This window comes from Camelina sativa, chromosome 15 (assembly GCF_000633955.1).
Source record: "Camelina sativa cultivar DH55 chromosome 15, Cs, whole genome shotgun sequence".
Lineage (NCBI taxonomy): Eukaryota > Viridiplantae > Streptophyta > Magnoliopsida > Brassicales > Brassicaceae > Camelina > Camelina sativa.
Genome location: NC_025699.1, coordinates 25,466,400 through 25,477,484, shown reverse-complemented (window position 1 = coordinate 25,477,484; position 11,085 = coordinate 25,466,400). Strand labels below are relative to the sequence as shown.

Below are 11,085 nucleotides of genomic sequence, written 5' to 3'. Positions count from 1 at the left end.
CGCGATGTCATCTTTAGAAGGCGTGATGCCCGTGAGATCGGGCGTGCGGTTTGTTTCGGGAACTTCGTTCACGATGGAAGACATTATTGCAAGGCTTTTTAAGGAGAGTTTCCTAGAGAGTAACTTTTCTAGAGACGATTTGCGTCCCCACAGACGGCGCCAATTGTAGAAACTAGGTTTCCACAATGAATTTGTTTAAGGAGGGAAACAAATTCAATATGGTTATTTCTCTAGAAAATAGATCTAAACCTTGAAATTAAGAGTAAAAGAGAAGAACTCGAAAGAATTAGGGTTTATTGCAAAGAACGAAAAGAGTACTCAATTATTATATTGGATTCTGGATGATCTACAATGGAGAAGTCTCCCCTTATTTATACATATTCGTAGATCTCTAAATATATTAACTTTCCTTAGCGGACGAAGTGATATATGGAAAACTGCCTCATTCCTTGAGTCGGCCGCCGCGTCGAAGTGAATGTCGGTTCCTTCTTCTCCAAGATTAGACTTCGTCCGAATTAACTCCTAATGACCTAATTGATCCCCTAACCGGATTCCCGGTTAAACAATCAATTAATACTTCTGGTTTAGTTCGGTATGTCGGGGTGCTGAATCCTGCACCAACATATATTATCTCTGACTCCGCTTCTATATGTATATATACACTCATGTGACCTAGTTTCTAAGTGTAAAACCTTCTAAATTAGAAGATTAGTAGATGTTTTATATCATAAGGCAGAAGATTGTAAATCAAAGAATTGTTGTATGAAGATTAAAACCAATGTTGTATTCTGCTCATACAATAATTATTCAGATGGAAGACAAGAAAAAGTAAATAAATGTTGACTGAAAAAAGAAAAAAGCTGTAACATCATGATGATGAGCAATTCCAAAGATAACCTGACTAGTTGTTCTTCAAGAATCACAGTCTTAATAAAGACCACAACTGTTGAAACCAGTTGCCTCTGATGTTTGGTTTTGGTGTAACCATGATTAGCTCCTTGCACAATTTCCAGCTTGTGGTTTGGTATGAAATTTGCAAACTCCTTGGCATCTTCAACTGGCACAATTTCCAGCTTGTGGTTTGGTATGAAATTAACCTGACTAGTTGTTCTTCAAGAAACAAAGAGAAGAAACCACAGAGTGGAAGTTGGTGCACTATTTGACGCAAATCGTGGAAATTTCCAAACCGAACGGTTAATTTGGAGTAATTTTTTTGACGGATACACTAAAAAGCCCATTTAATATCCGGACTAAAATATTTTACTAATTACTGATAATTACATTATGACCCGCATTACACAGGCCTGGTCAAATTAACCGTACCCGATAACCGAACCCTGTCATCCTTAATGAGCTGCACCTAAAAAACGTGCTTGACCGCCAGCTGAACTTTACCATAAGAAAGAAAACAGAGTCATACAATATCCTTTTAACCATCATCCTCCCAGTAGTCTAGGTAGTCAACTCTCTGAGGCTGAAAGCTTGATATATCGCCTTGACCCCAACCTTTTTTAACCCTTGACAGAGATTTTAGTGCAATGCCACTACCGTCATCTCTGCAATATATCAATTGATAGAGAACAAATTCATTAGGTTTCCGGAAAGACATTTGAAACGAGTCTCTGAATGTGAACTCACTGGAAACCAATGAGTCTACTGCCTAATAATATATACGAATGTTTACTCCAAATCTGGGAACCTTTTTCTTCCTTAAAAGAACCAGAACTTCAAAGGAAAAAAGCAAAAAACTATGAAATTTCCAGTAGAAGCATCTTATGATACCTAATGAAATGACGCCTATAACAGGAGAAACAATAAAAGATGGCAAACCAGAAGGAGAAAGTGTCATCCATACCTGTGTAATATATTCTGCCAGTTGTTTCCATCATGCGTATTATGCTTTTTCTGGTGTAAATCCCATGCATTTGGATCGACTTTGTTTGCTACTTCACTAACTGAAGCCATTTCCATCATCTTCTCAGCAAAATTATCTGCTTCTTTCTTGTTTCCCATCTTACCTAACCCATCTATCACAGGCATCAATGCTGCAGGGTCAAACCCATATCCTTTGTCTATCATCTTATGCAAAATTCCACTAGCTACTTCTAGTTCATCCTTCTTACATAAGGTCTCAATAAGATCTTTATAAAGAAAATTCCCCAACTCAAAACCTCTATCTAAAACAGCTTCAAGCAATTCTGTAGACTTTAAGAGTTGCCCTGCAGCTAGCAACTCATTAAACATCAAGCTGTAAAGGACTTCCTTTTGTCCACAGATGCTTACAGCAGTCTCAAAGACTTCATGGGCCATGTCAAAATCAGGGACCTTACAGAACGCTTCAATTAAATATTTGAAGGAAAACACATTTGGGGCTACGTTCTTTTGCATCATTTCATCTAAAAGGTTAGTTGCATCTTCAACTTTTCCTCCCTCACAGAGATACTTGATTGCAGTATTGTAGGTGCAGATATTAGGTGAAATGCCCTTTTCTTTCATCTCATCCATCAGTCCATGAATTTCAAATATCTGATTTTTTATGCCTAAGCCCAGGATCAGAGAGTTATAAGTCTCCAGGCTCTTATGACAACCTTTCTTCTCCATGTCTTTAAGAACGCGAAATGCAGATGATATTTTCCCCTGTTTGCAGAAATGATGGATGAAAATGTTGTATGCGACAGAGTCCGGTTGCAGTTTCTCTCCTATCATCTCAGCAAACAAGTTTTTTGCTTCACCGAACCTCCCTGCTTTGCACAAACCATTAAGTAAAGTTGAATACGTGATCAGGTCAGGCAAACAATTGTTCTCGATCAAGCTATCATCCACCAGTCCAATATATGAGTTGCCTAGGTTACCAAGAGCAGCACTTCCATGCACCCGCAATCCCTTAACTATCTCAACAGCTTTATCTAATTCCCCGCTGTCACAGAGTCCATCAATGATAATGTTGCAGGTGACAGTATCTAGTCCATAACCTTTTTCATTCATCTTTCGCAGCAACTCTTCTGCTTCAGATATTCTCCCCATCTTCCAAAGTTTATGGAGCAAAATATTGCAAGTGTAAGCATTTGGTAAGCAATTATTCCTCATCATCTCCTGCAACAAGCTTTTAGCTGCGTCGACTTTCCCAACACTGCAATAACCATGAAGAAGGCAGCCATATGTTACAGCATCTGGGGAAACACCATTTCTTTTCATCACACCAACTACAGTTTTTGCATCGGATAGCATGCCCAATTTGCACAATCCATCTATCAAGATATTGTAAGAGAAAATACTTGGCCCTATTCCCTTATCAACCATTTGCTTTAGGACAGTTTCAGCCTCTATAAACTTCCCATGCCTGACCAAACCCTGCAGCCAAATATTGTAACTCTGCAAACTAGTGAGATCATCATTCTCTCTAATCGACTCAAAGAGGGTCTTGGCATCCTCCAGCAACCCTACCTTACAAAATCCTTTCAGCATCAAGTTATATGTTATACTATTGGGACGAGGAAGACCAAGATACTCATCAAGCTCCATATCACTGAAAATTCTAGACGCATCCAAAACCTTTCCTTCTTTACACAGCGCTGATATCCTCGAGTTGAACGTTACAATATCAGGAACCAAACCTTCCTCTCGCATCTTCTCCACCAGCTTTTCGGAATCATCGTTCCTACCTTCCCTACAGAAGCTAGAAACGATGGTATTATACACAACTTTATTAGGCAAAACCCCAAAACTTCCCATCGAATTCAACAACTCTAGTCCTCTATCAGGCAAACCAGCTTTACAATACCCACGAACCAAAATCCCAAAAGTAAACTCATTTGGGTTACAACCTTTCTCAGGCATTTCGTCGAACAACTCACGAGCAGCATCCACACAACTTGAATCACACAAAGCACGGATCAACAGATTAAACGTATAAGTCTGTGNTTATGCAAAATTCCACTAGCTACTTCTAGTTCATCCTTCTTACATAAGGTCTCAATAAGATCTTTATAAAGAAAATTCCCCAACTCAAAACCTCTATCTAAAACAGCTTCAAGCAATTCTGTAGACTTTAAGAGTTGCCCTGCAGCTAGCAACTCATTAAACATCAAGCTGTAAAGGACTTCCTTTTGTCCACAGATGCTTACAGCAGTCTCAAAGACTTCATGGGCCATGTCAAAATCAGGGACCTTACAGAACGCTTCAATTAAATATTTGAAGGAAAACACATTTGGGGCTACGTTCTTTTGCATCATTTCATCTAAAAGGTTAGTTGCATCTTCAACTTTTCCTCCCTCACAGAGATACTTGATTGCAGTATTGTAGGTGCAGATATTAGGTGAAATGCCCTTTTCTTTCATCTCATCCATCAGTCCATGAATTTCAAATATCTGATTTTTTATGCCTAAGCCCAGGATCAGAGAGTTATAAGTCTCCAGGCTCTTATGACAACCTTTCTTCTCCATGTCTTTAAGAACGCGAAATGCAGATGATATTTTCCCCTGTTTGCAGAAATGATGGATGAAAATGTTGTATGCGACAGAGTCCGGTTGCAGTTTCTCTCCTATCATCTCAGCAAACAAGTTTTTTGCTTCACCGAACCTTCCTGCTTTGCACAAACCATTAAGTAAAGTTGAATACGTGATCAGGTCAGGCAAACAATTGTTCTCGATCAAGCTATCATCGACCAGTCCAATATATGAGTTGCCTAGGTTACCAAGAGCAGCACTTCCATGCACCCGCATTCCCTTAACTATCTCAATCGCTTTATCTAATTCCCCGCTGTCACAGAGTCCATCAATGATAATGTTGCAGGTGACAGTATCTAGTCCATAACCTTTTTCATTCATCTTCCGCAGCAACTCTTCTGCTTCAGATATTCTCCCCATCTTCCAAAGACTATGGAGCAAAATATTGCAAGTGTAAGCATTTGGTAAGCAACTATTCCTCATCATCTCCTGCAACAAGCTTTTAGCTGCGTCGACTTTCCCAACACTGCAATAACCATGTAGAAGGCAGCCATATGTTACAGCATCCGGGGAAACACCATTTCTTTTCATCACTCCAACTACCGTATTTGCATCGGATAGCATGCCTAATTTGCACAATCCATCCATCAAAATATTGTAAGAGAAAATACTTGGCCCTATTCCCTTATCAATCATTTGCTTTAGGACTCTTTCAGCCTCTATAAACTTCCCATGTCTGACCAAACCCTGCAGCCAAATATTGTAACTCTGCAAACTAGTGAGATCATCATTCTCTCTAATCGACTCAAAGAGGGTCTTGGCATCCTCCAGCAACCCTACCTTGCAGAATCCTTTCAGCATCAAGTTATATGTTATACTATTGGGACGAGGAAGACCAAGATACTCATCAAGCTCCATATCACTGAAAATTCTAGACGCATCCAAAACCTTTCCTTCTTTACACAGCGCTGATATCCTCGAGTTGAACGTTACAATATCAGGAACCAAACCTTCCTCTCGCATCTTCTCCACCAGCTTTTCGGAATCATCGTTCCTACCTTCCCTACAGAAGCTAGAAACGATGGTATTATACACAACTTTATTAGGCAAAACCCCAAAACTTCCCATCGAATTCAACAACTCTAGTCCTCTATCAGGCAAACCAGCTTTACAATACCCACGAACCAAAATCCCAAAAGTAAACTCATTTGGGTTACAACCTTTCTCAGGCATTTCGTCGAACAACTCACGAGCAGCATCCACACAACTTGAATCACACAAAGCACGGATCAACAGATTAAACGTATAAGTCTGTGGAGCAACCCCACACAAAACCATATCTTTATACAACCACGAAACGAACTCCACACGTCTTTCCTTTATACAACTTTCAAACAACACATTATACAAATAAATCCCAGGTTTGTTCTCAGGGAACCGCGACCGTACTAACTGAAACTGCGGGAACGCCTTATCAATGTAACTCGATTTCGCGAAGATCGAGACAACGGAGAGAAGAGATGAAGAAAGCTTCGTCTTTTGGAATGACGACGAAGAGAGTATAAGATTGTGAAGGTCTTCGATTTCTTTGTGCATTTGAGCTCGAACGAGGATACGAGCGATCGTAGGAGCCGCTGCTAAAGAGATCACATGGCTTTCGTCTGAAGGAGAAGAGGACACTCTCTTGAAGATACTCCATGCTAATCTCGGATTGTTCGTGTTCTTCAACAAAGCTTTCACAAGTGTACCTGACTGTTCCATGGATCTACAGTCTACAGAACTGAAAAAAAATTCAATTTTTCCAAATTGGTCTTATAATCAATTATTAAATTAAATACAGACCAAAACGTATAAGATTAATAACTCGAGGGCTATTTTGTAAATAACAAAAACATAATCTTCAAAATTGATCTCATAAATTATATATAGGTCCAAAATGTAATAACGGATAAAGTATTAGGGCTATTATGTAAATTAAAGAAGTTATAGACTAAAAAGTAAACGCTTTTACTTCTTCTTCTTCTTCCTCTTCTTCGTTGTCTCTCGATCATCTTCAGAAGAATCTGATTCCGATCAATAATTTTGCAGAAGAAGATGTCTCGTCAAACGTTTTCTCTACTGAAGAATCTTCGTAACATCACAAACGGTTCGAAAATTCAAACCCGATCCGTGACTTACATGCCCAGACCCGGCGACGGGAAACCAAGACCGGTGACTTTAATCCCAGGAGACGGAGTTGGTCCGTTGGTTACAAACGCGGTTGAACAAGTGATGGAAGCGATGCACGCTCCGGTTTACTTCGAACCGTTCGAAGTACACGGAGATATGAAGAGCTTACCTGAAGGATTACTTGATTCGATTAAGAAGAACAAAGTTTGTTTGAAAGGTGGGCTTAAGACTCCAACACCTGTAGGTGGTGGTGTGAGCTCTCTCAATGTTAGTTTAAGGAAGGAGCTTGATCTCTTTGCGTCTTTGGTCAACTGTTTCAATTTGCCTGGTTTAGCTTCTCGTCATGAGAACGTTGATATTGTTGTCATTAGAGAGAACACTGAAGGTGAATATGCTGGGCTTGAACATGAGGTTGTTCCTGGTGTTGTTGAGAGCCTTAAGGTTGACATTTTCTCACCTTTTTTGGTTACATATATGATTTTGATTGATCAATGTTTAGAATTGAGTTTAGGTGCATAGAAGTTGTCTTATTTAAAGATGTCTCTGATGCTGATGTTATGCTAGGTGATCACAAAGTTTTGTTCGGAGCGTATTGCAAAGTATGCGTTTGAGTATGCTTACTTGAACAATAGGAAGAAAGTTACGGCAGTGCACAAGGCCAATATCATGAAACTGGCTGATGGTTTGTTTTTGGAATCTTGTCAAGAGGTTGCTAAGAAGTATCCAAGTATAGCCTACAACGAAATCATTGTTGATAACTGTTGTATGCAACTTGTAGCAAGGCCAGAGCAATTCGACGTCATGGTAAGTGTTTCAGAATTTACGATTGTATCTGTTTCTCAAATCTTCTCTTATTTACATGAATCTGGTTTGCAGGTAACGCCCAATCTTTATGGTAATCTAGTTGCAAACACTGCTGCTGGTATTGCTGGAGGCACTCGAGTCATGCCTGGAGGTAATAATAGTCTGCACTAAAATCACAATAGAGAAGTAGATTCTCTTACTTATGCTCTGAAGTGCTTCTATAGGAAATGGTGGGGCGGAGTATGCAGTCTTTGAGCAAGGTGCATCAGCAGGAAACGTAGGGAAGGATACGACGGAAGAGCAAAAGAATGCAAACCCTGTGGCTTTGCTACTCTCATCAGCCATGATGCTTAGACACCTTCAGTTCCCTTCATTTGCTGACAGGCTTGAAACAGCTGTGAAGCGTGTTATCTCTGAAGGAAAGTGCCGGACTGAAGATCTAGGCGGAAGCAGCACTACTCAAGAGGTCGTTGACGCCGTTATTGCCAATTTGGATTGACTTGACAATTTTCAACTTCCCCCCCCTGTGTAATCATCACACGTCGGTATGATTGACACTTACAGGAAAATACTTCTAGTGTTCCACATTCTTTCGAGATAACTCGAATTGGGATTTCAAATTTCAAGAAAAAATAACATGGTTTATGATAAAAAGTTACGTTTTTTTTTCCCTTTCTTTTTGTGTTCATGTAATATGCAAAGTGCAATGTGCAAACTGCCTCAGAGCAGTACCTTTTTGAATAATGAAAAATTACGGTTAACTTCATATCAATGTTTTATTATTTTCTAGTTGGTAACCACACATGTGTCCAAAGGTGAAGTGTTTCCAACATAATAATGGTACAAGGACGTGATGCTACAGGTGAAACAATGTCTTTATTTTCAATCCCAACTGTACTTAGATTCACACTCATAATTAATATAACAACAAAACATTACTAGAGAAGATAGAGACAAAGCAGCGCACACTGAATCAACACCATCACGAAACTGAACCTTGGGCTGAACGTTGACGCATAGTTACCACTACCAGGGCTAGCAGAATCTGTTTATCAGAGAGTAACCAGGTTATTAAGTCATTAATTGTATGCTATAACCAAATCTGAAGAAACGTGGATCAAACAAACCTGGACAAGTTGGGGTAAGTACGGTAAAGATGGTCTGTTTGGAGTAACCAGCATAGGCGCAAGTACGAGGTCCGCAAGAGCTGCTAGTCGACGTAGTAGTCGTGTTGCCTAGAAACAAACCCTCAGCTCCTTCGCACCGTGAAGGCGGGCAAGTTGCCCATGTCGAATTCGAAGGCTTAACCTGAGATGATGGTTCACAGCTTAAACTGATAACAAAAGACAAAACCAAAACCATCAGAATCTAATTTACTTAAAACACACAACATAACTCCAAGATTATCCATCACACTTACGTCCAATTCTTTGAAGCGTCACAGGAACACTTGATGCAAGTGTTTGCAGTAAAGGCGTATGAGTTGTTTGACAGAAGTAGAGGAGCATCCAACGAGTCGTTCCTCACAGAAGAGCTACAAGCTGCAAAATAAAGTTCAAAGTTCATAACTTTCTTTCTCACCCAATCATCATCTACTAAAGTCACAGACTTTTCATTTCACAAATAAAAATCGTTTCTTTGATCTAAACTATTACCAAATTCGAACCCATTAAGACATGATCAATAAAACTCCTAAAGTCACAAACTTTCAAATCCAAAAGCTCCAAAAAAAATTTGTAAACCTTTGAGAGGGACGTTGAGAGGGTAATCAGCAAGAAGCTGAGCGTCGCCGGAGATTCCATTGAGCTGAGCCAGCGTCGTGTTGTCCGTTCCAAACTGAGCAGCGATCTCACCGAGGGAGCTCCCTTGTTTGACCACGTGTGCATAGTGAACAACATCTTCATCTTTCAACTTATCACAGCTACAGGGCAAAGGGATCCAAAACTTTTGACCAACATCAATTTTACTTGGGTCGGGGATTTTGTTCATATCAGCGATCTTCTGGTAGGCAACCAGACCTCCGAACACCTCAGTTGCGACGAGGTAAAGCGTGTCGTCTTTCTTGATGGTATACTCGATGTCTCTGTTCGATACACCTGTTCCGTTGGAGCAAGAGCAATGGATTGGGATACGCACGACTTGATTCGGGTTCACGCGCTGGTCAGGTTTGGTGTCGAGTGGGAGATTGTTAGCTCCGAGGATCGAACGGAGGTTCTTGACGGCGAAAAGGGTTTGAATATTGACGAGGAGAAGAGGAAGGGTATAACGGGAAGTTTCCATTTTTAGGTCGCCGGAGAGTTCTCTCAGGTAATCTTAGATGGGTTTTGGTTATGTAAGCTAAGGACAAAGAAGAGAGAGTTGACGGAGAGAAGACTGGACTTATTCCACTTTGACTTTGTGAGACAATAAATGAGAACACAACCAGAACAGTCTGTGGTTTCACATTGTGCTATCTCTCTGTTCTTTAATGAAAGTGTTGGCATTTGCCACGCCTGACTTGTCGAGAGGAAATTATAATATCATCATAACATCATTGACGAGTAAAGTAGTAATAGTAGTCATTTTTAACACTTCTTCTTCTTCAATTGAAGATTGGCATATTAAAGAGCACTAGTACTTAACTGGTCGAGGTCGACGATCTTTTATTTTTATTTTTTTATCAACCAAACACTAGTAAAAGAATTCCATGGTTGGTACTCCGAATCGGAAAGAAATTGTTTACAAAAAACAATTGTAGAAATTAAAGATTTAAACGACCGAGCAAGACAATCCGTCCTTAGATTCGAGGAACATGTAATATTCGACAAAGAAAAGAGTGGAAAAGCCACCCTTAGCATGTTGAAATCGTCTAGAAGATTAGAAAAAGTGGGTCAATCTTCAGGAGATTGAATCATCCCTACTAATTCTGCACAATCTGTTACAAAGCACTGACAAGCAATTCCGGATCCTTTCCAGGAACAATCTAATTGACTACAAAGATCCTGACTCGAAGTAGCCGAAGGAATCCCATAATCTAGTAGATATGCATTACCAGACAAATCCACTACCTGAGCCTGTACATCCTCCCAAAATAATTGATCACTTACAGTCTGATTGATCACCTCCTCAGACTTAAGCTGTGTGCCTTGAAAAAACTTTTTTATTCCTATCCTTCCAAAACGACCACAAAATCCAAGGTAACCGATATAGAGAATCTTGATCATCCGAATGAGAAGATCCTCGCCTATAGATAAAATCCAGATTGGAAAACATAGACTCATAAGAGAAACCCCTAGAGTAACGTGAATCAGAGAAACCTCCCAAATTTGACGCGATCAAGGACACTCAAAAGAGCATTGTTGATTGTCTCACACTCTGAGTCACACCATTTACACTTAATATTACACTGAACCCTTCGATGAGCCAACCAATCCCATCACTGAAAGAGAACCAGAAGCAATTTGCCAAAAAAAATGTTTAAATTTTAGGTAATTTGACAATCTTTTATTTTTACACTAGAGGCGGGTTGTTGTATAATAATAGAGTATGTAAATTAATTTAATTTATTTGATAATCATAAAAAATAATATAACAAATAAATTTAAATGTCATTGATACTAGGATTTTTGTGCGTCCTAGCAGGTCTCAATTAACCTTATGTAGTTGTAGTACTTAAGGTGTCAATCCA

General features: G+C 39.7%; 4 protein-coding genes across 5 annotated transcripts in view; 1 reads left to right on the top strand and 3 right to left on the bottom strand.

Moving 5' to 3' along the window:
• LOC104748783 (pentatricopeptide repeat-containing protein At2g17140-like) overlaps window positions 1-84 on the bottom strand; it is a 1,928-nt gene extending 1,844 nt beyond the window's left edge. The window contains exon 1 of the mRNA XM_010470376.1: window positions 73-84. Coding sequence (XP_010468678.1) covers window positions 73-84 — 12 coding nt within the window. The remainder of the gene's footprint in view (window positions 1-72) is intronic.
• Window positions 871-6,206, bottom strand: LOC104747519 (pentatricopeptide repeat-containing protein At2g17140-like). Its single transcript, XM_019236818.1, has 3 exons — window positions 4,026-6,206; window positions 1,856-3,915; window positions 871-1,556 (listed from the first exon to the last, which is right to left on the bottom strand). Exons 1-3 carry the CDS (start codon window positions 6,204-6,206, stop codon window positions 1,430-1,432), a joined length of 4,368 nt encoding a protein of 1,455 aa, XP_019092363.1. The 3' UTR covers window positions 871-1,429.
• On the top strand, window positions 6,458-8,184 carry LOC104747517 (isocitrate dehydrogenase [NAD] regulatory subunit 2, mitochondrial). Of its 2 annotated transcripts, none has more exons than XM_010469162.1 (4): window positions 6,458-7,055; window positions 7,191-7,418; window positions 7,491-7,569; window positions 7,643-8,184. In XM_010469162.1, exons 1-4 carry the CDS (start codon window positions 6,540-6,542, stop codon window positions 7,915-7,917), a joined length of 1,098 nt encoding a protein of 365 aa, XP_010467464.1. In that variant the 5' UTR covers window positions 6,458-6,539; the 3' UTR covers window positions 7,918-8,184. The 2 variants fall into 2 exon arrangements, with proteins under 2 accessions (XP_010467464.1, XP_010467463.1); XM_010469161.2 differs by having other exon boundaries at window positions 6,461-7,055; window positions 7,179-7,418.
• On the bottom strand, window positions 8,181-9,912 carry LOC104747518 (lysM domain-containing GPI-anchored protein 2). The gene is made up of 4 exons (XM_010469163.2): window positions 9,161-9,912; window positions 8,839-8,959; window positions 8,546-8,751; window positions 8,181-8,463 (listed from the first exon to the last, which is right to left on the bottom strand). The coding sequence occupies exons 1-4, from the start codon at window positions 9,696-9,698 to the stop codon at window positions 8,357-8,359; spliced, it is 972 nt and encodes a 323-aa protein (XP_010467465.1). The 5' UTR covers window positions 9,699-9,912; the 3' UTR covers window positions 8,181-8,356.